Source organism: Amphiprion ocellaris, chromosome 20 (genome assembly GCF_022539595.1).
Source record: "Amphiprion ocellaris isolate individual 3 ecotype Okinawa chromosome 20, ASM2253959v1, whole genome shotgun sequence".
Lineage (NCBI taxonomy): Eukaryota > Metazoa > Chordata > Actinopteri > Pomacentridae > Amphiprion > Amphiprion ocellaris.
The window spans coordinates 28,581,555-28,604,813 of record NC_072785.1 but is presented as its reverse complement, the minus strand read 5'-3'; the positions used below and the strand labels follow the sequence as shown (position 1 = coordinate 28,604,813).

The following is a 23,259-nucleotide window of genomic DNA, read 5'->3' as shown; positions in this document are numbered from 1 at the left end:
TCACTGTATTATTGGACAAAACTGTAAAACTGTAACACAAAACCCTCATAACTACCATTTATAATATAATCATACATCATAATTGACAAATAACTTAACAAATTACAGTTAAACATTGCATGAAGACTGTTAATGTCTCTGCCAAGCTCAGTCTGACCTCTTTTTAGGGCCAAACTAGAAGCACAAACAGACCAGTTCTCAGAAGCTTTATGACAGTAATCCAGGCTCAGAGAGACGCTCCCTCTGTCTATTAATTTAACTAACCTTGACGGGAAAACACAGAGGGCACAGTAAACCCCACATACAGCTGCCCTGTCTAATAATGCTCTCATATTTTTGTATTTTTCTATTTCTTGAAAGGACAAATGACAAAGCTACATCTGTGATATGAATGTTGTGGCTTTTATTTTCAGACAAAAGCATCATCTTAACTCCAAAACTTATGCAAACTAACAAACTACATGAAGATATGAAAAAATATGACTTGCAACCTTGCAGAAAAAACAGACAAGTCGGCCGCACTGCTGAAAAATACATGAGGCGTTCTTACATTTCTGGAGCATAAATAAGCGCATTTCATCAGCCCTACAAGACATGAGCTGATGGCTGCACTACGGGAACTACGGGGGGTGATGTTTTCATCCCTCTCTGCTATTGATCTGTTCGCAGGATGATATCTAAAGAAAAAAGAAGTTGCCATCTGATTTGGCTTCATAATGAGGCAGGTTTAATTTACTGTGATGCATGGAAGCCCATTTCCACTGCAAATACAGACAAACAAAACATGAAAGTTATGCAAAAACGAAGAAGGAAATATTCGCAGTGAGTCAGACTCTGACTTAGTAAGACAAAACTTCAAAGCTAAAACATTCAATGTTTGCAGAAGCCATTTTTTTGGTTATATTTAGTGAAAGTTTCTTTACATTTCAGTAAATCACGTGTTCAGATAATAGGAAAAAAGTTACAGGTCTGTAAGAAAAACGTGTTGTAGTGTTAGAGGGTAAATGTGCATTCCTTGCTGGATAGCAGAGAAGATTATGATGGTTTAGCTAGCAACGGGCACCATGACAAAGTCTTCTGGGGCGCTTAATGACCTTGGACTAGCGCTTACGTGTTCCAAAGAAATTGGAATCGATCAGAAATGTATTTTTATAACTCAGTAGCAGATGCTACAGAGTCTAATTTACGGCGTCTGTCATGTGTCCGATGACTAAAACAGCAATATTAACTCAGAACACCTGTGTGACATGTGCTACTGGGTTAGAAAACACTGTTCTGGTTGATTCCAATTTGTTTCAAACTCATGAGGTCATTAAATGCCACAGAAGTCTTTGTCATGGTGCCTGTTGCTAGCTAAACCAGTAGCACATGTTACGGAGTCTAATTTGTGGCGTCTACCATGTGTCTGATGACTAAAACAGCAATATTAACTCAGAACACCTGTGTGACATGTGCTACTGGGTTAGAAAACACTGTTCTGGTTGATTCCAATTTGTTTCAAACTCATGAGGTCATTAAATGCCACAGAAGTCTTTGTCATGGTGCCTGTTGCTAGCTAAACCAGTAGCACATGTTACGGAGTCTAATTTGTGGCGTCTACCATGTGTCCGATGACTGAAACAGCAATATTAACTCAGAACACCTGCGTGAAGGCAGATGTAAAGGAAACACTTAATTTTATGTCGATACCAGCCAGTAAGAAACACACCTTTATTGCTGAAACCCAACTGTTTGAGACTGGACATCCTTAGTATGATTGGTGGCTGAAAAGAAGTGACAGTATAGCAATAAAGTAAATAGTTAAACATGAATGAGAGAGTAATTTAGTTAGGAAGGAAAGTAATATTTGGAAAACCTTTGCTAAGAGGTGCAATGTCCAAAATCTAGCTTACTGTTGCTGTTTCATATGCTAGTTTTACGAATTACGAGATGGTAACATCAACTCTGTTGGTAAGTCTAAGACATTAAAATAAATCAAAATAATAGGGAGTGGGTCAGAAATGTTAGCTAGTATGTGAAAAATGTTCTCTTTTGTGTTAGTCAAGCGTGAATTATCAAATGACATTGATTTAGTAACAATTCCAGACTATAAATTTGGCCTCCATAGCTGACAGGTCCTGAAGTTTATATATTTTCTACAGAATCTCAATCTAAATCGTATTTAAACGTCTTTCTGAGATGGCCTTTCAAATTTTCTGCCACCAAGGAAACTGTCATCCTTATATTTCCCTTTTTTTTTTTTGCCCTTTGGTGTAAAAAATGTATCCCGCATGATGATCAACACCACCAAGGTCCTGTGATTTAACCTGATGATATCACCGTGCCTCAAACTCTCCAGAAATAACCTCCATCGCCGTCATGTTCTTCACTTTCACACCTTCTGTCTGTCGCGCTCCACCCGGCCTTGTGTTCTCGGACTTCCTGAACTCTGTCTTGACGGTAGCAGCTAAGTTTCACAGGCCTGCTTTAAATTCCACATGGGTAACGCCGTGTTTCCTCAGTGTCATCAGTCATGTTCGTTTCCGTCTGACAAACGAGGAGGAGGAAGTGTGTTTGAAGGGTTTCTGTGTGTGTGTGCATCGTCAAAACACTCCACAAGGTCAGACCAAAAGAAATGTGGAATCCACGGGTGAGAAAAAGGAGATGTATTGTTGCGGCTGCATGTTGTAAAGTTTGTCATTGATGCTACTTTCTAGGTCAGACGTCTAGCGAGAGGGGAGATGTGTGCTCTCGGTGGGGCTACCTGCAGCTAGCCTGAGGTTATAAAAGTGAAGCAGAGTGTGTGCCAGAGCTAGAGAGAGCTGCCTTTCTTTGTTGTTTACCTTGAATGTGAGGGGGAAGACAGTCTGTGCATTTGGAAACCATTTTTCTCGGCCTTAACTACGCCTAATTTCATGGCAAATAAACTAAACAATGCTGCCTTTTGAGTCTCGCTTCATTTGCGGAGCTTTGCTGCGAGACAAAATCACATTCTTTTCCAGTTGAAGTGCAGCTTAAACGTTCCTTTTTTATCTGCCAATCGGCCCATGAGTGCACTTGACTTGTTCTACTTTTTTGCAGGCTGTTGTTGCAGAATCGCCTTTTCAAATTTAATAGTTTTTCCACAAACAGCGCAATTTGACTCATTTTCCAGCTTCTCTTTTATTTTATTTCCAACTTAAGTCTTGCTAAAAAAAGCAAACAGGAGATACAATCAAAATGTTCCAAGACTTCATCTATAAAAAGCAAAAGCTATTTCTGATTTTGCTTCATACTAGTCTCATTGTGCAGCGATACTCTGCTCCCAGTGCTCCTGTAACACTCATTGGAAGTCCTGTTCTTTAAGCAGGCCAAACACCGTCTTTGTCGCCTTAAAGATACCCTCTGCTGTGTCAAAACTGCAACTCTTCAGCTTGAATTTGACTTTGGGGAAGAGAGGGAAAGCACAAGGATTGAAATTTGGTGAGTAGGGCATTCGGAAAGCAAAGATTGTGTTCGTGCAGCCAAAAGTTCAGGTCATTTGCACTAAATGTTCCCCCTCAAACATCCCACTAATAACTCAAAAGGGGTTCAAGATGTTTCTTTTGCACAGTAATTTTTAGGCCTGTACACTTCATTTACACAATTAGATTTTTCGTTTGTGTTGCTAAAGTCATGGCGAAGTTTTTACTCTGTGGATTTATTGTTAAACATGAACTTGAATACACTGTGACGGGCAAAGGAAAAGTTGGTTTATATCTCTGTTGCTGAGGAACAGCCTACTTTCTGCAAACCAAACTGACCAAAAGAACATATGTATCGTCCAAGACATATTTGTTTTAATAAGCAATATCTATTTAGCTATACTGAACATAAAATGCAGTTCGAACAAGTCATGTCTTATTAAAGTCTAGCCATTCTTTATAATATAAGGAAACAAGTATTTGTTGGTCAAACACATGGTAACAGAACGGACGTCATGAAGCAACTATGTTGGACATGATAAAAGGTAGATTAAGAGTGGCGTTGTGCACCAGAAATCACAACTGTGTGTTGTACAGAAGGTCCTCTGTTTATGACATCCTTGGCCTACGTCATTTTGTCGTTATGTTGGAACTGGTTATGGCCAGATCCTCGACTTACGCCGTTTCGTTGGTACGTGGAAGCAGTTGGTGAGCAGAGCGGACGAATGCGTCCTCATGCGGCGCTTTAAGATGGTTTCGTTTACATTCACCAGTTGAACACCACCTTGAATTGTGCTACATTCACCAACTTTTTGCCCTTCATTATGACTCCATAGTGTGATCAAGTAGATCAAGTTGTAAAAACAGTGCAACATATTCTGTTATCTACTTGTAAAATGACTCATGCAAGCATGAAAGCCATTGGTATTCATGACGTTTCCGAAGAACTGATCGATATCGTGATGCTCGTAACGGCTTTGTTTACATTTTCAGTTAACGTTAGGGTAAGGGGCAGAGGGTTCAAGATTCAAGACCTTTATTGTCACTGGACAGCTGCAGACAACAATACAATGAAATTGTTGTGCTACTGAGTTAAAAATAGAATAACGATATGGGAAAATAGAATAAAACAAACATTAAAATACACAGTATAAGAAATGTATAAATAATATCTACAAAATGTAAACACACAATGAGGTAGTGCAAGTAAGGTGATTGCACAAACAAAGGAGATTGGATGTCATTCGTTGCAACTTAATGGCATCCAATTGAACGTAAATTGCAAAAAAAAAATGCATTTTGGTAACACATCAAGTAACTTTGCACGTTGTTACACCCAGCCTAGGTGTCAGTGAATGTAACATGAAAATGTCATCCTGTTGGGGCCTCAAGCAGCACACACCACAGATTTTTCCAACGAAATCAATAATTTATTTTCCATAAGCAAATATAAACAAAGGCTGTAATTAAAACTAAAAGTATGGATGAGCTGGAGCCAAAACAATAAACAAAACCACGCTAAACTTCCCGAAAACAAGAGGAACGAAAGAAACAAAAGGTAGCAGCTCGATCCCTTCTCTTCCAAAACAACTTGATTTGTAAAACAAAGAACTAATGAGTGATGGACTGTGCTGCTGTGTGCTGGTTGCAGATGACTCGCCCATCTGGTTCCCTCTCTCTCAGACCCCCGGAAGCGACGTCATCTTTCCGCTTTTTATGTCCGTCCTCTTGGTAGACCGAGCCAATCCGGCGCCGACCCGTCATCCTGGCGTCCAATCCTGGCAGTGGTGCGGCGCAGCTGTATTTACATATTGGATTGGCTAAATACAAAGACACACAGAGCGCAGAAAAAACACAACCTCATACGACCGCAGTCGTAACAGCCCCTTCCCCAAGAATTAAATACCCCCCGAAGGTATTTAATTCAAATAGGACCTTGACAGAGTGTCAGCCAATACATTTTCAGAACCCTTCTTATGAAGAATCTGCAAGTTAAAATCTTGCAGCAAAAGAGACCAACGCATGAGCCTCTGGTTGGAATTTCTCATCCTAGAGAGAAACACTAGAGGATTATGGTCCGTAAAAACCTGAACTGTTTGTGAGCTAGAACCTAGATAAACTTCAAAGTTCTGCAGGGCGAGCAGCAAGGCCAGTGCTTCCTTTTCTATTATACTATAATGTACCTGATGCTCGATGTTTAACTCTTTTACTACCTGAGCGAACAGTTTTGACATGAAGTTGCTTCCTTGGTCAGTTTGAATTTCTTTTGGAAGACCAACTGTTGAAAAAAACTGTATCAGAGCTTTAACAATAGCTTTAGCTTTTAGCGTGCGTAGAGGACTCGCCTGAGGGTAGCGAGTAGCAGCACACAATTGTTAAAATATATTGATACCCAGATTTGGTTTTTGGCAAAGGCCCCACACAGTCCAGCAACACACGTTCGAATGGTTCCCCAAGCACAGGAATAGGATGCAACGGTGCTGGCAGAACAGGCTGATTTGGTTTTCCTGCTAGCTGACATATGTGACATGATCGGCAGTATTTGGCCACGTCGGTTTTTAAACCAGGCCAAAAGAAATTGCGCAACACACTGATAAGTTTTCTTAACACCCAAATGACCTGCTAAACAGGAATCGTGTGCGATGCTGAGAACCTGAGGGCGATATTCCTTTGGCACGACCACCTGATTAATCATCAGAGCTCCATTATCTATAAAGAAAACAGGAGATGTGCTATCAGTAGCGAATACAAAGAAAAACACAGTTAGCGATGGATCATTTTTCTGAGCAGTGATCAACATGTCACGGTTCACATTCAGAGTTAATTCTGCCTCACTAGGGAACAGAGATGTGTCATTTTTACAGTTGGACTTATTTTCAGTTTTTACAATTTTGTCAGTCACATGGCTCATGGCAGTAGAAACACTGGCGGCTGTCACCGGCAACCGTGGGAATATTTCTCCACGCAAGCTTCGGTGATCGGTTTCTCCGTTCATTCACAACATTTGGTCCACGAGATGACTGTGGACAAAATACACTTTTGAGTCAAAATAAACTCATCAGCTAAGATAGCTGCGTTCGTAACAGAAGAGACTTTCTGTTCATTCAGATACACCACGATGCGCTCCAGCAAACACTTTTAAATTCCTCAATCAGGATTAACTCGCGCATCTCTTCCAGAGTTTTAACATTACAGGCCTGACACCATTTGTCAAACAAAACGCTTTTCTCACGCACAAACTCTACGTAGGTCTGGTTGGCATTTTTTTCACGATTTCTAAATTGTTGCCTATATGCCTCAGGAACGAGTTCATAGGCCTGCAGGCTGCAGCACAGCTTTTTTCAGAGTGTCGTAATCTAAACTCTGCTCTATAGATAAACTAGCACAGACTTCTTGTACTTTACCCACAAGTTTGCACTGCAGCAAAAAGGACCAAAACTCTGTGGACCATTTTAAAGCAGCAGCTATGCGCTCAAAAGCGCTGAAATAAGAATCAACTTCAGATTCACGAAACGGAGGAACTAATGCAATGTTCTTGCTCATGTCAAACCCACCTGATGACACAGATGCAGCACTTTGACTGGACACTGACGGGTGAGCTGCAGGCTGGTCCCGCTCCACTTCCAGAGCTCGGATGCGGAGATGCATCACCTGCACTTCCAGCTGTCGGTTTCTCACGTCAGCTTCTTTAATTGCCAGAGTTAGGCGGAGATCCTCTGTAGCCAAACCTACCAGAGAAGCAGCGGCCGGTTTGTGATCCAGACCAGCAGGGGATTCACCGGGAACCTCAGGCTCCGCTGCATCCACCTGCGGTGGCGTCTTACTCTGCCAGCTCTAGCAGGAAGGACTGTCAGCGAACTCCTCAATGGAGAAATCAGCCATTCTCCCCCCTAATTCCTCCCACACAGAAAAATGCCAACCAGGAAAAAATACTCACCGAACTAAGCGTAACACTAAGCGAAAAAAGCAACGGACGAGCCCCCGATTCATGTTACACCCAGCCTAGGTGTCAGTGAATGTAACATGAAAATGTCATCCTGTTGGGGCCTCAAGCAGCACACACCACAGATTTTTCCAACGAAATCAATAATTTATTTTCCATAGGCAAATATAAACAAAGGCTGTAATTAAAACTAAAAGTATGGATGAGCTGGAGCCAAAACAATAAACAAAACCACGCTAAACTTCCCGAAAACAAGAGGAACGAAAGAAACAAAAGGTAGCAGCTCGATCCCTTCTCTTCCAAAACAACTTGATTTGTAAAACAAAGAACTAATGAGTGATGGACTGTGCTGCTGTGTGCTGGTTGCAGATGACTCGCCCATCTGGTTCCCTCTCTCTCAGACCCCCGGAAGCGACGTCATCTTTCCGCTTTTTATGTCCGTCCTCTTGGTAGACCGAGCCAATCCGGCGCCGACCCGTCATCCTGGCGTCCAATCCTGGCAGTGGTGCGGCGCAGCTGTATTTACATATTGGATTGGCTAAATACAAAGACACACAGAGCGCAGAAAAAACACAACCTCATACGACCGCAGTCGTAACAACGTTAAAAGCACATTTTTAAAATGATTTCAGGTCCAGCTAGAGCTGTCTGAAATGATTTCAATTGATAAATGGCGGAGTTGTGGACATTGAGGTGTGTGGATATGAACACAACAGACATGTCAGCATCCAATACGCCATTCTCCTCTTTCATTGCCATTTTATGTGAATAAAACTGCTTTTTAACTGTCTGATCACACTGTTTGACCATTGTCCAGATATGGATTAATTCACCGGTTAAGAATTTGTCACGATAGCTCAACAACATTTGTGCAAAATTGGCTAAATGTAACACTTTATGTATACAAACAACACAAATTAGGTTTTTACCTCCTTCTTTAAGTCAGAAAAAAAACCACCATTTGGATGCTGTGTTTCCATTTTTCTTCATTGTATCTGTGTGTTCATCTCTATGCAACGAGGAACCAGATTGTCATTATCCACTAATTTCCCATGGAGCCACTGGGCAGCTGCAGCACAGAGAGGGTAAAACATCCGAAAAATAATCACAACTTGTATCTACAGCTCTGTAGCCTGCTTTCTATTAACGCTGATGTATTTGTACGATGCAGATGGTGGATTCCCTCCAGCTTGTGCTTTATTTCACATAGAAAACAGACTTCAAACTGCTATTTTCAACGTCTTCCTACAGTTTATCATACGTAATTATTCCACAGTCTGTTAAACATTCATTGTATCTGCTGATTGGTGTTGTGCTGCAATACTGTTAGTTGTAATCAGAGCGTAAAACCAGATTTTGCTGTTCAACTGAGCTGAAATCTGCATTCTAGCGCACACTGGAGTGATACTAAAGATGGAAATGTAATAGCAGGACGTTATAGTTCATACTGCACACGAGTAATGATTTGTTTGCACAACCTTCCTCCCTGTAAATCACCAAGGACGGCTTCAGAAAACGTCCAGAGGGAACCGTAAACACACCGTGCCCTCCGCCGCCTTGAATCATCCCGAGAAACGCCGTTGAACGTTGAGGTACCGTGACCCGCACGGACATTTTTCCCTCATGATCGCACATCATGGGGCGAACATGTCAAAACAGCTCAGAGACGACTCTCAACAACCAGGGCCTTCCCGTCACCCTCTAATCCAGCAATTAGAGAAAAGGCCAGGGAGATGGAACAGATGGTCCATAAATGGGAATGGCAGAGGGAGTCCTGGCCGTCGATGCTATTCCTAATCTCTCCAAGGAGGACGACCAGGCAGGGAAGGAGAGCAGCCACCCTGCTGCAGTGCAGACGGAGGTCAGATAGAGCTAGCGCCGCTAATAAGTCACTTCTTAAGCACCAAGAAGGGTGGAGTTTGCTGCTCAGGGGGTCAGTGTGCTTCAAATAAAGTGCTTATTGGATTGCTGAACCCTCTTCCCTCACACCTTTCTGACAGTGCAGGCAGAGGATTTATATATCGGGTCATTTTTGCAACTTTTGCACCACCAGTAAGTCCTTATGTTGAGGTGCAGTAGGTCTAAAACTCATGTTGCATCAGTTTACATCTATATAAATGCAGATATTTAAGTTCCTGAAGCTCTAATGTGTCATTTTGTGATTAAAAACCCCAATGAAGTCAATAAATCTGGCTATTTGACTAAAGAAACGGCAATAAAAACCCAATAAATCCATATGTCTTCAACCAGTAAGCCACAAATACCAATGTCAACAACACAATATCAACAGTATATCATTTCTAAGGATGTATATTCTGCATGAGGGACTTCTTGGAGATTACAGGAGTCAAAATAGTGCAGTTTGATGTAACAGCGTTAAAAATTGCACCGTATTCCTGGTAACAACATACAGCCCTATCCTCAGTGTCATGTATGTGAGATGTTCTCGTGGTTCTGTTTGGTTCTCAACAGTTCCTGAGCAGAGACGGAGATGAAGTTTCCAGTTTTTCAGAAATAGTGGAGAACTTTTTGGGTAAAACCTGTCGCTGGTGACCACTGCTTCGACTGAAAGATGGACAGGAAATCAACTAATAGCTGAATGCTGCTTCACTAGTCTTGGTTCTGGTTCTGGGAACACACAGTAAACCTGTCCCTGATGACCTGAGGGCTCTGGATGCTTCATATGGAGCTAATAAGTCCAGGATGGATTTTGGTCCAAGACCATTCAGTGCTTTGAAGACCAGGAGTCAGATTTTGAACTCTATCCTTTGACTAACAGGAAGCCAGTGTAGTGATCTAATATGGTGCAGTTTCCTGGTGTTAGTTAGATCTTAGTTCTGGGGTGAAATTTTGAAATTTCAACCTCTTCTCCCACAGTACATCAATAAATCCCTGTAAAAAAGTTACACTCAGGACCTTAAATACAAAAAAGTCCCAATTGAAACCCATTACAACATCACAAAATCATGCATTCTACTTTATTAGGCTTTTATTTTGAATCTTTTATTTTTATTTTAGAATAGAAAATGGTCATAACCAACGGCACATTCCTAGAGCCCAAGTTGTCATTTTTTTGGTCAGCTGATTATAATCCAACTCACCTGCATGATAAAAAGACAATAAAACATATAAAAGCTAGTTTATTTAACCATCCTGTTGTCCTCATTTACAGGCACCAAAAAATATTGTTTCCTTGTCTGAAAAAAATCCAAAAATTCAGCAAAAAAATTCCCCAAATTTGCAAAACCTTCAGGAAGAAAATTCCAATAATTCTTTAAAAAATTTCCCTTAAAAGTTTTATTTAAAAAAAAAAAAAAAAAATTCCCCAAATTTGGCAGGAAAATTGTTGTAAATATTTTTTTAATTAGTAAAAATCTTCCAAAAAATAAGTAAAAATATCTAAAGTGATTCCATATATATCAGTAAAACTTCTAATATTTTCTTTAAAAACATTCACAAAAAAATCCACCAAAATCCAGCGAATTTCACTGGATTTTGGTTGATTTTTATGTCAATGTTCTTAAGTAACATTTTTAACATTTCTTTTTTTCCACCAAAAAATGTTCAAAGATTTCCCCAAAATGTTGAAAATGTGGACATCAGAAGTTTCACTGTGAAAACATAGATTTTTTTTCCACATTTTCAAACTTTAAACAGGTCACTTTTGACCCGCAGGAGAACACAGGGGTTAAGTCTCCAAAGCAAAGCTGATGCTAATTTGTGTATTGTGTTGTTGTTTCCCTACTTTCTGTGGTATTCTGTCTTTATTTTTAGTCTTATTATTGTGCTTTTGTTTTCTTTTCTTGCATCTGTCATGAATCTTCTGTGCTATAAATTCCCCCAGTAAGTGAACAATAAAGTTTATCTGATCTTATCTAGATATCTGCAGGGCAATGGAGTAAATGTTTGTGACTAAAATGGTCACGGGGTAAAACAAATGTGTTTGTGTACGTTTGAAGATGTAGAAATGCGCTCCATGAAACCTGGAGCTGGGAGCCGATTGTGACACTCGAGAGGATCCCAGATATTCCATCTCCAAGCTGAGCAGCAAACAAACCCTGAACTCTCGTCGGTTCTATTCCTGCAGCCCGGCGCTGCAGCGCTTCTCTGAGGAGATTGTTTTACAGGCACCTGTTGCTGGACGTCTCTCTGCTGCACGCCTGTCTCCGAGTAGCGCAGTTAATCGCTGATTTGGCAACACTTACAGCGACAACATACCGAGGTCCAGTTTCAGGAACTTAGCACACACACACACACACACACACACACACACACACACACACACACACACACACACACACACACATGAAGACACACTCTCATTCTTGTTTGCTCTCACACAAACCTGCACAACAACACAGAGAATCCCAACCGTGAGACTCGACAGCGGCCATCTTTGATTCTCTCCCACTGTTTTGTGTCTTGTTTTTGTCTCTTTGTGTCCTGTTTTGTCTCATTCGTATTGTTTTGCATCTTATTTTCTGTTGCTTTGTCTCATTTTTGTTGTTTTGTTTCTCATTTTTGTTGTTTTCTGTCTGTTTTTTCTTGTTTTGTGTCTTATTTTTGTTGCTTTGTCTCATTTTTCTTGTTTTGTGACTCATTTTTCTTGTTTTGTGTCTCATATGTGTTGTTTTGTGTCCCGTTTGTGTTGTTTTGTGTCTCGTTTTTCTTGTTTTGCATCCTATTTTTGTTTTGCCTCATTTGTGTCATCTTGTGTCTTACTTTTGTTGCTGTGTCCTATTTTTGTTGTTTTGTGAAACCAAACCATGAGACTATGTGGCGGCCATCTTTGATTCTCTCCGACTCTCCAAAAAATAAACTTCAGAACACATGAAGCCGTTTTCAAGGGCAGCCCCGAGCTTGTAATTATTTTCTGAAATAAAGGGGAAAAAAAAGAGGCGCGACAGTTTGTGTATCCTGGAACGCTGGAAGCTCTGCGGCTTCAGCTCGAATGGGAAACAATTAAAGTGGTTTTTGGCAGCACATGAAGCCAGACGGCGCTAAAAACGGCTGAGCTGTTGAACAAGGCTGAGAATCTTCCAGAAATCTCCTCCACTCTGGGTCACTTTCTGCTCTTTCCTCTCACAATGCACTCACATCTAAATACATTAAACTTTATAAAATGTTGCACATCGTTGGTTTGAGTCTAGTTTTTGTCATTTTGTCCCGTTTGTACAGTTTTGCCTCATATTGTTTTGTTTCGTTTTTGTTGCTTTGCATCCGTTTTTTTGTTGTTGTGCATTTGTTTATTGTTGTTTTGTGTCTCATTTGTGTTTTTTTAAAATCTTGTTGTCATTTATGTCTCGTTTGTATTGTTTTATGTCTCATTTGTGTCATTTATGTCTCGTTTGTCTTGTTTTATGCATCATTTATGTTGTTTTGTGTCTGTCTTTTACATTCCACAGGAAAACATCCTCCAACTTCTTTGACTTCCATCGATTTCTGTGAACTTCTGTCCTCCTCCTCCTGAGGTCTGAGGTGGTTTAAAGGTCGAGCTGCAGCCCAAAGAGGCCGAAGAGGTTTGATGAAGTGCAGCCGAGGGGGAGGAGGAGCAGAGAGGAAGGGGGGAGGAAGGAGTGGAAAGGGTCCACCAGCGCAAACACCTCTGAAACAGAAACATCCATTTAGCAGCGAAAACAAGCCCCCCTCACAAGCCCCCGGTGAATGGGCCACTTCAGCCGGCCGAGGAAGTTCCAGCGAGGGGCAGGATGTTCCCCTCGGGACGCTCTGGAGCCGGGCCGAGGGCCAGAAGCTCCACAGAGACCCCCTCTCTGCTCGTTCGGCCTCCAGCTCCTCCTCCAGCAGCCGGCCGGCCGGCCGGGCGGCCTGGAAGGCGTGGAGCCGCCGTCGGCAAACAAAGAGCGACGGCCAGAGAGTCTGAGCGATTAGAGGGCGGCCAGGACGGAGTGAGAGGCTAATTTGTTCACAGAAGCAACAGGAAGTCTCGCTGCATTTCCTGCCGCAGTCTGAGGGTGAATGCTGCCGATTCAGAGGCTGTTTACTCTCCTCTCCGTGATGCAACGACAGCTCGCTTTTCACCTGAAGACATGCAGCTTTTACAACCAGCACCGCCTCACTGTGCTGAATGTTCAAATGATCCAACATTAAAGACTCCTGTGGTGAAAATCAGCCGTTTTTAAGTGTTTATGTGGTGTGTTTTAAATTTTAGAAGACTCATTGTGAGGGAAATAAACAGTAAAAGCTGCAGTTTAATGATTCAGACGTGTCATTTGTGTCTCATTTATGTTGTTTTGTGTCTCATAATGTGGACTTCAAGCTCAGAATCAGTATCTGTTTAACCCTCGTGTCGTCCTGCAGGTCAAATTGACCCGTTTTAAAGTTTGAAAATGTGGGAAAAATAATCTATTTTTACAGTGAAATGTCTGATGTCCACATTTTCAACATTTTTGGGAAATCTTTGAACATTTTTTGGTGGAAAAAAAGAAATGTTAAGAATGTTTCTTAAGAACATTCACCCAAAAAATCCAGAAAATTTCGCTGGATTTTGGTTGATTTTTTTGGTGAATGATCTTAAAGAAACTATTAGAAGTTTTACTGATATATATGTAATCACTTTAGATATTTTTAGGATTTTTTTGAAGATTTTTACTCATTTTTTGAACGTTTACAACAATTTCTCTGCCAAATTTGGGGATTTTTAAAATAAAATTTTTAAGGGAAACTTTTAAGGAATTATTGAATTTTCTTCCTGAAGGTTTGACAACTTTTCATAAATTTGAGGAATTTTTTTGCTGAATTTCTGGATTTTTTCAGACAAGGAAACAATATTTTTTGATGCACATAAATGAGGACAACAGGAGGGTTAAATGAAGCAGCCTGAAATTCCAGCAAATCTAAGATTTACCCCCCATTCTCCCTGGTTTAGACTTTGGGTTTTTGCTAAACCTGATGACAGAAACTACTTGGAGTTGATATCAGACTAAATGTTGTGAAGATGCTCTGACCCAACCAGACAGCTTTTAACGTTTGATTCTCATCAGAATGTCTCAGATCCTCACTCTGCTCAGTTTTCCAGCTTCCAGCCCCAGAAGCCACAGCTCACCTGCTGCCTTTTATAATCCACCTGCTGACAGGTGAGGCTGGAACGAGGTCATCAGTGGAATTCTCTTCACCTGTCAGCAGTTTAACGCTGAGGTTGATTCAGACTCAAACAGTAGAACTTAACATTCCTCATGGCATCCAAAATCCACGTTTAATGATATAAAATAAAGTGAACTGTCATGTGCTGTAAAACTATTTTCACTTGGTGTTGTACTTTGTTTAAATTATGCTCCTTTATATCAGGTTTTAATCATTTTTTCACCACTTTTCTTGCTGTGGACACTGAAAAATGACATTTGGGCTCAATAACAACTCAAACACACAAATAAAATGTTAGCATCAGTCATTTTGAAATCTGAAAACTTCTACAGAAAGAAAAAAAATCACGCTTTTGTGTCTTGTGTTTCTTATTTGTGTTGTTTTGCTCTCATTAACACTGGTGTCCATTTTTGCTGTTTTTTTGTCTGTTTTTTGTTGTTTTATGTCTTGTTTGTATTGTTTTGTGTCACATTTGCACTGTTTTGTGTCAGTTTTTGTTGTTTACTGTCTGTTTTTTGTTGTTTTGTGTCTCATTTTTAGTGGTTGTGTTATTATGTGTCTCGTTTGTATTGTTTTCTGTCTCATTTTTGATGTTTGCAACTTGTTTATAATGTTTTGTGTCTGTTTTTTGTAGTTTTCTGTCTCATTTTTGATGTTTGCATCTTATTCATACTGTTTTATGTCTTTATTTTTGTTGTTTTGTGCCTTATTTTTGTTGTTTCGTGTCTTATTTTTGTTGGTATTCCGGTTTCATTTCACTAACACACCCTCCTAAACATCTGATTTCCTCACCCTGAATCATAAAAATCTTTTTTCGCCACAGGAACAGCTTGTTTTGCAAAGTGACAGAGAGTCGGGCCGACAGCGAAGCGCTATTATAACATGTTTATTGAAAACCTTTTGTCGACAGGCAGTTTGTCAGGCACAGAGAGAAAGAGAGAGATTGAGAGAGACGGAGAGGAAGAAGAGAAAGTTGTGAAATAGTCGCTGTTTTTTTTCTTTCCATCCCGGTGGGAGATGTTCACCCGGAGGGGATGTTGTGGTGGAATGTTACAGAGGATTCATCATGATCAAAACATCGCAACAAACAAGCTATGAATCACAAACTGAAAAAAAAGAAACATCACATAATGCCAAATGGTTAGTTCCACCTTTCTATGTTAGAAAAATAAATTACGCAGAAAAGAAAAAGGAAAACCATGATTTCCTGTCTCACCGTTGTTGTGAAAAGCCGGATGTGGAATGCAAAAAATGATGCAAAAAATCAGAAAATAGCTCACACAGCTGCATAAAAACTACATTTAAAGCTATAAATTAATCTTTAACTGGTTAGAACTGAAAAGGGGCCGAAAACGAACCAGAAAGTTAAATTAAATACGCAAAAACTTGAGGAAATCTTTGAAATTTTGACAAATCTGGAAGGAAAAAGTGTATCGGAGTGGACACTTCTCAGATTTTAATCCTGATGACGTTGAGGGTGAATAAAATGCAGAATAAATAAGTGAATCCAACCTCAGGTGGCGTGAAGTCGACTGTACATACAGTAAAAATCCCTCCCTGCTGAGGCGTTTATTCATTCGACAGCACAGGAAGTTCACTTTTAAATAAATCCAGCGAAGAAAACACGGTCACTCCTAAACACGTTTTTAACACATTTCGCATTGAAATCTCTTTTTTGCAAATAAATCAGCGTTTTTGTATCGATTTTCATCTCCAGAACAGAAATTTCCCACCTTAATTTGTTAAAAAGACGTATTTAATGCATAAAAAAGCATTATCAAAAGTCTGATTTTTCAAAATAAAATGCCACATGTTAAAAACAAGATTTTAAAAGCGATTTGACAGGGAAAGCTCAGCAAGGAGGCGGTAAAATGAAATAAAATAATGAAATAAAGAGGATAAACTATGCCAGGAGCAAAGCGCATCTAGTAACACAACTACTCTACATCATCATCATCATTTTCTTCTTCTGGCTCTTTAATGAAAGACACTGAAAAGCAGACGACAGCTTTGAATAAAAACACTCTCACCATAGGGAAAGCTTTTACCCAGCAAGGAAGAATAAATAAAACAAAAAAAACAGCATCCGTTTCATTAGATCCATCCAACCTTTGCAGAAGTACCTTTTTCTTTCGCTTAAAAAATGAAAATTAAACAAAAATCAGGCTAAAATTTGCATAACCTGCTTCTAGAATCTAAAACGCTTCTTTTTTCTACAGTTATACATTCAAAAATTAACCGATCGCTTTTATTTTGTTTTGCTAAAATGACCTCCAGGCACTTTGTAGATTTTGGGCCAAAACTGTAATACAATAATTAAAAAAACGGAAATAAATTCTTAATTTCTGCATGAAAAAACGCGCAATTTGGTGCTAAAATGTACAAAAATCAGGCAGATTTAAAGACAAATTCTCACACTTTTAAGTACTATAAGTAGCAATGGGGTGATTTATTTAAGTATATTTAATAATTCCTCAGTCATACACTGATTTACAGCCATTGCAGAGTAACTGAATATTATTTTATCATCTAGCAGCGGATTAAATTCATCGATTATTTCCCTTTTTGTGATTTTGTCTCTGTAAACACTTTTTTTATTTATTTGGGGAGTCGGCTGGAGACACGACTGCATATGATAAAACAAAAATAAAAGGTGGTGATATCCATTTGGCAATCCCATGATCCTTTGCTGCACATTTAACTTACATTCCCCGGTGCAGCAACAGGATATCTGGAGATCTCAGTGACTTTATAAGACAAATTTTGGCACTTTCCCCCCCCCCGACAAACTTGAAGCAGGACCCACCGCACACTCCAGAGTCTCCTTTAAACAAACCAATATATTTATATTTATATATATATATATAAACTGTATATAGAGTTTCTTTTTCGCCGTTTGACTCGTGAGTCGCGCAGCGTTGCCTTCATTTTCAGTATTAATACTATTAGAGCAGCGATAAAATCTCAAGCATCCGGGCAGGTTTCTTTCTGGGTTTTTTCATCTTTTACATTTCTGCCTTCCAGCTGATGTTTTCTTTAAATTAAATCTACGAGTGCAGGTGCTCAGCGTGTTGCTGGAGCACATCGTCGACCCTGTGACCTTTAGGAGTTTAGAGATCGAAGCCTTCAGAGGCACTTTTAAGAGAAAAATCCACCTGTAATACATACATAGTAATAAATGTTTTATTTAAAGAAAAAAGCAGCAGCTGGTGGTTTGATTTGAGTTAGTGGGTGCCTTTTGTCAGAATTAAAGGGCAAGGGCTTATTTCTACACTGTAAAAAAATAAAAATCGATTTTTGGTGAATAAACTGAACATCTGGCAGCAAGTGTGCCAGAAAAATAACATTAAAAATGGTAAAAATAACAGAAAATATAAGTAAAATATTGACATTTTTATCTGATATGACTACAGTGAAAAAACTGTCTAATTTCATTGTCAATTTTGTAAAAGAATGAATTAATATTAAAATTAAATTTTTTTTTTGATGTGAACGTTGTTTACATTTTTGGCCTTTTTTTTAACAGTTAACCTGCAAATAAATACATTTTTTCTGTTATTTTATTAGTTATTATCTGTAATTTAACAAAACTGCTCAAGACAAATCCTTTCAACATGATTTCTTTGAAAAAAAGCCAAATATCCATAAAATAACACCTTATTTAAACACCGTAAAAAAAAAAAAAAGTATAATTTATGGTCAAAAGCTATGGCTTTTTTTTTTTTTGGTTAACATGCAAATTAATATTTTTTTTCTGTTATTTTGTTTAGCTATTACCTGTAATTTAACAAAACAGGTAAAATCTTGGGAAAAAAATAGCCTAGACAATTCATTCATAATTTCTCTTTCTAAAAAAGGGCAAATATCCATAAATTAAAATTATTTTTTTGCTGATTTAAATACAGTAAAAAAAAAAATTACTATTTTACAGTCAAATGTTTTGGCAGTATGGGCCTATTTTATTTATTGTTTTCTGTAATTTAACCAAATCAGGTAGAAACTGTAAAATAACAGTTAAAAGATTATTCACCGTTTAAAAAATTCTGAAATATACACTATTTTTCTTTCAATAAATGGAAAATATCTGTGATTTTTTTTTTTTTTTTGCAGATTTACATACTGTAAAAATTCAGTGATTTTATTGTTACATTTTTAGAATGTCAACATACCATTTGTCGAAATCCAGATTTTTGTTGGGAACATTTATATATGGTTAACATATAAATGAATCCCTTTATTTCTGTGCTTTTACTAGTTATTAACTGTATTTTAACAAAACTGTGAATTAACATTACATTTTTCAAACAATTACAGCTAAAAACCGTTTAAAAACACACATATTATTTTTACAGTGTAGACTACAGATCTGGACTCAAAATCCCAGCATGCATTGCACAAAAACCCTGGACCAATTTGAGATAATGAGGAAATGCAACTTTAACTTTTCTTAATTTGTTCTTTTGCTGTTAAAAACATTTGTTGTCCAGCATCTTTTCCCATTTTTCTAAATGCAACAAGCACATTAAAATGAATAACTGCCGGAAAGCATGCTGGGAGTTGTAGTTCAATGCTAAAATTTACCTGAAATTGCTCATTCAGTAACTTTTCTGTTATTAAAAATGGTTTAAAATTAAGTATTAGCCACAAATAGGCCACCAGCTGCTTCTTGAATTCATTAAACAGAACAAATTCAAAGTAAAACAGTAAAAATAGGAGGATTTTTCCTGAAAAAGGTTCACTGAAGGCTTCTCATGTTTCACAGCTAGTTGTTGTTTACGATGTTTGAAGTACTTCAGTCACACTGAAACGTCTCTCTAGTATCTCCAAGCGCTGCGTTTTCTTGCCCAGCAAGAGCTAATCGTTGCTATCGTATTGCAAACTCGAATCGTTCTCAGAAATCACCTGTCATACATTCTTATTCTCTCTCTTTTTTAACGAAAAAACTGTCACCTAACTGTAAACAAACTGATAAAAAGATGGATTGAAAAACCAGAGGAGTCCGTGAAAATAACGTTGGTTGTAAAATAAGTTACAAAAAAAACAAAAAAGAAATAAAAATCTTTGCGTACAGTACTAAAATCCTAAACTAGACCTTTCGAACTTAAGAACCACATGTTACGTCTATAAATATCTTTACAAATATACACGTTAATTATTCAAATAAACTTTTTTTCTGATTAAATGTTTTACACATCATGACAGTGTCTTCTAGACTGCTTCCATCCTAAAACAATATCTTAAAAAAAACGTTGTTTTTGTCTTTTACAGCTGCGGACAGCAATATGATACATATTTGCATTTATATATTTACAATAAATCACTTTTCTAGATACATAAAAAAACAAAAACGAACTCCGAACCTCGCTGTTCTTATTACTGAATGGCCCTGAAACTTCGCCTCTATGCTGACGATTCTCTTCCATGATTATCACAAAAAGCGGTGGATGCTGAGACGCGACGATGACGTATAAATTCAGGAGTAAAAACGTGAGATCATCTCTGTTTTCTTGGAAGAACGAGTCCCATCGTCGAGTCGATTCTGGCGTCTGCTGGTTGATTTTCCCGCGAACTTTCAGGGGATAGAAAAAAATCGCCCGCCTACTGGATCGCCGATCAGTCGCTCGTCAATGCCCTTCACTCCCCCCCCCCCATTTAGATCCTTTTCATTTCAGTCAGGAGGTTTAATCCCAGTAGGCACGGAATGGTTTCACCCCACAGATTGTCCGTAACAAAAGACTGGCCCGAGTACAAAAATAGAATCTTCTGAAAAGAGGAACAAAAAATAATCCTTCACTGCTTCTTGGAGTCTTTTAAGGGAGAATTTAAGATGAGCGGAGGAGCTGAAGGAAGTATTGCATGCTGAGTTTTTTCCGGATGTTGAGTCACTGAGGAGGTGATTCTTAAACGTCCTTCGGTTTCTACGTCCGAATCACCCCGTTGCTGGGCAGCTGTTTGGGAAGACAGGGCTCCTCGGGCAGCGGGTCGTGGGCGAACACTGAGTCGTCCCCCGAGGAGCAGGTGCTGTTGGAGTCCTGGCAGGTGGGCGAGTACTGCTCGAAGGGCACCGACAGGTCCAGGTACTCCTGGAAGGGCAGGACATGGGTTAGTCGTAGGACAGGGTTACTTTTCCTGTAATGTCACCTTCATTTTTGACTTTTCATTCTATTTAACCCTCCTGTTGTCTTCACTTATGGGCATCCAAAAAAATATTGTTGCTTTGTCTGAAAAAAATCCAAAAATTCAGCAAAAAAATTCCCCAAATTTCAGAAAATTTGCAAAACCTTCAGCAAGAAAATTCCAATAATTCCTTAAAAGTTTCCCTTAAGAGTTTTATTTTTTAAAAAATCCCCCAAATTTGGCAAGAAAATTCTTGTAAATATTTTCAAAAAATTTGTAAAAATCTTCCAAAAAAATACTAAAAATATCTAAAGTGATTACATATATATCAGTAAAACTTCTAATATTTTCTTTAAGAACATTCACAAAAAATCAACCAAAATCCAGTGTAAAGTGTTTTTGTGAATGTTTTTTGTGAATGTTTTTAAGAAACATTTTTAACATTTCTGTGCTCAACGGTGCAACTGAGAAGCCATCAGTGACTTAGCTGTAACTAGTAGTCGTGCCAAAAAAAATCAGGGATCCTGCTTCAATTAATTTTATTTCTTCATGTCTCCAATCAAATGCTATCAAATCCCAAAAAAGTCTGGGCTGAGCAGCCATTAATAACTCAGATTCAACCAAAAAATTCTGACTTTTAAACTGTGGAGTCACTGTCAAATCCTTGGAATTAGAAAGAAATACATGTAGAAGCATTGAACAGATCTCTATCTACCTGTATTCTTTTGCTCTTTGATTTGAATTTGTGCACAAACCTGTGACTTTAATTGCGATTCTATGTGTTCTACCTTCCATAAATGTGTTTTTAGCAACCAGTTCCTCTGATCTAAGCTGAAACTAAGCAGTAAATGTTCCAATAGTCCTTCTGTTTCCGTGTAATGGCATCGAGCGGCAGCTGTGGAGGGAGACTTACGTCGGTGGAGGTCATTGATAAAACCCGGTCGTGATCTTCTACCAGCTGCCTGAAGGTCGGCCTCTGAGACGGGACGGCATGCCAGCACTCCCTCATAATCATGTACCTGAAAACCAGCAGCAAGGTTCAGTTTCTCAAAATTTCACTGTAGATATGTCCATCGACGATAAAGGCATTTGATTTATCTGCATCTCAACCAATAAAATCTGATATTTACAGCAAATATAATCAGATATTAGACTGATTAAGAGAGAGAGCTAGATGGACCATTTTATTGATCCTTTAAGGGATGTCTGAGTGTAGCAGGAGTATTTTACACATCACAAGACATTAAGCTGGCATTTGAGGTAAGAAACTGCTATTTACTGAGAATATAGTGAGAATACAGTACTTCAATAACATAATTTAAGGAAAAAGTAAGAATACAGTAAGACAAAACTCCCACAGTGCAAATTAAAGTGAATTTTCAGTGATTTGTAACCAAAAGCACTTGATTTAATCTTATTCTCCATCCATTTCTGACTCATTTTAGCTGCATTAAGCCTCACTGAGCTCTAATCTAAACAGACACCTACAGTTCATGGGTGCAGTTGGCAGGTTTGTCCATCCGATGTCCCTCCTTCAGCAGCTTAAAGAGCTCTTCTACTGGGATTCCCGGGTACGGCGAGCCTCCCAGGGTGAAGATCTCCCACAGCAGAACGCCGTAAGACCACCTGGACACACACAGAAACGCAAAAAATACACTCAATCCAGATCAGCGGTCAACAAAGAAGCTTCTGATCCATGTGTTTGGGAGGAAACATTGATCTTAAATAATGTTAACTGCAGCCGATTCAAAAATCCATTAGAGATTGTTATTGTCTCGGACAGCCGGTCAATGCTGGTAAAAATCAACATCTCTCCCCTCGAGCCACAAATAAGACACGAGAGGAACTAAACAGAAGTGAACAGAGTAATGATTTCTGTCAATGTGTTAATCAGCGATTAGATCCTCATGAGAGAAGCCAGTTTTAAAGCCAAACATTGGTGTTATTTTAGAGTTTTTTATAGTCAAGAAATGCCTTTAAGGGAACAAAAACTGTCTGACTACTCTGTCATGTCTGGAACCAAATCCAGACTGTAAATCCATCAAAACAGCACACAAAAACATGCAAGACTGTGCAAAATAGTGCATTTGTTGTGGATTTTTTAAGCTGTGAATCAATATTTGGAACTTTAGGAGTATCGTCAGCAGCAAAACAGGTCATTTAATTATCAGTTAATGTTTTAATCACATTTGCAAATGTTTGTTGCATCAATTGTACATCAAATTAATAAAAACATCCCTGGGCTGAAGCTGGCTCCACTTTTGTCTACACTCATTCAGAGTCTAAATGTGCACAAAAAGTTCTAAATGTGTAACTTTGATGCACAAAGGTAAGTTTGTAGAAGTCCAAAACCTGCTAGCAAGTTTGAAAGAGATGTTATCTTTAAAAATTGACAAAATTGCACCAAGAATAATCAGATTTACAACTTTCTGATGGTCCCTGAACTACTCATTACAGTTCCACTGGAAAACAAAACCAAATCAAAAATCCCTTTATTCTGTGCGTCTCGTTTAAAAATTCCCCAAAAATAAGCTGTTTAGTTTAAAAAAAATAAAAATTTTGCCTAATTGTGTGCAACTAGAAAGATACGAGTGACTCAGCTGCAATGAACAGTGACATGACAAAAATTCAGAAAGTATTTGGTTGAACTGCAGGCTGTGTTTCCACAGAAGAGAC

At 38.8% G+C, this 23,259-nt stretch overlaps 1 protein-coding gene across 8 annotated transcripts in view; it reads right to left on the bottom strand.

Annotated features, from left to right (window-relative positions):
• Positions 1–15,336: 15,336 nt before the first annotated feature.
• The window catches only part of fgfr3 (fibroblast growth factor receptor 3), a 116,792-nt gene continuing 108,869 nt past the window's right edge, over positions 15,337–23,259 (bottom strand). For all 8 annotated transcript variants that reach the window (XM_035956008.2, XM_035956012.2, XM_035956007.2 and 5 more), the window contains exons 16-18: positions 22,072–22,209; positions 21,497–21,602; positions 15,337–20,549 (exon numbers count right to left, since the gene is read on the bottom strand). In XM_035956008.2, the coding sequence (XP_035811901.1) occupies positions 20,385–20,549; positions 21,497–21,602; positions 22,072–22,209 (409 nt within the window). In that variant the 3' untranslated portion in view covers positions 15,337–20,384. The remainder of the gene's footprint in view (positions 20,550–21,496; positions 21,603–22,071; positions 22,210–23,259) is intronic.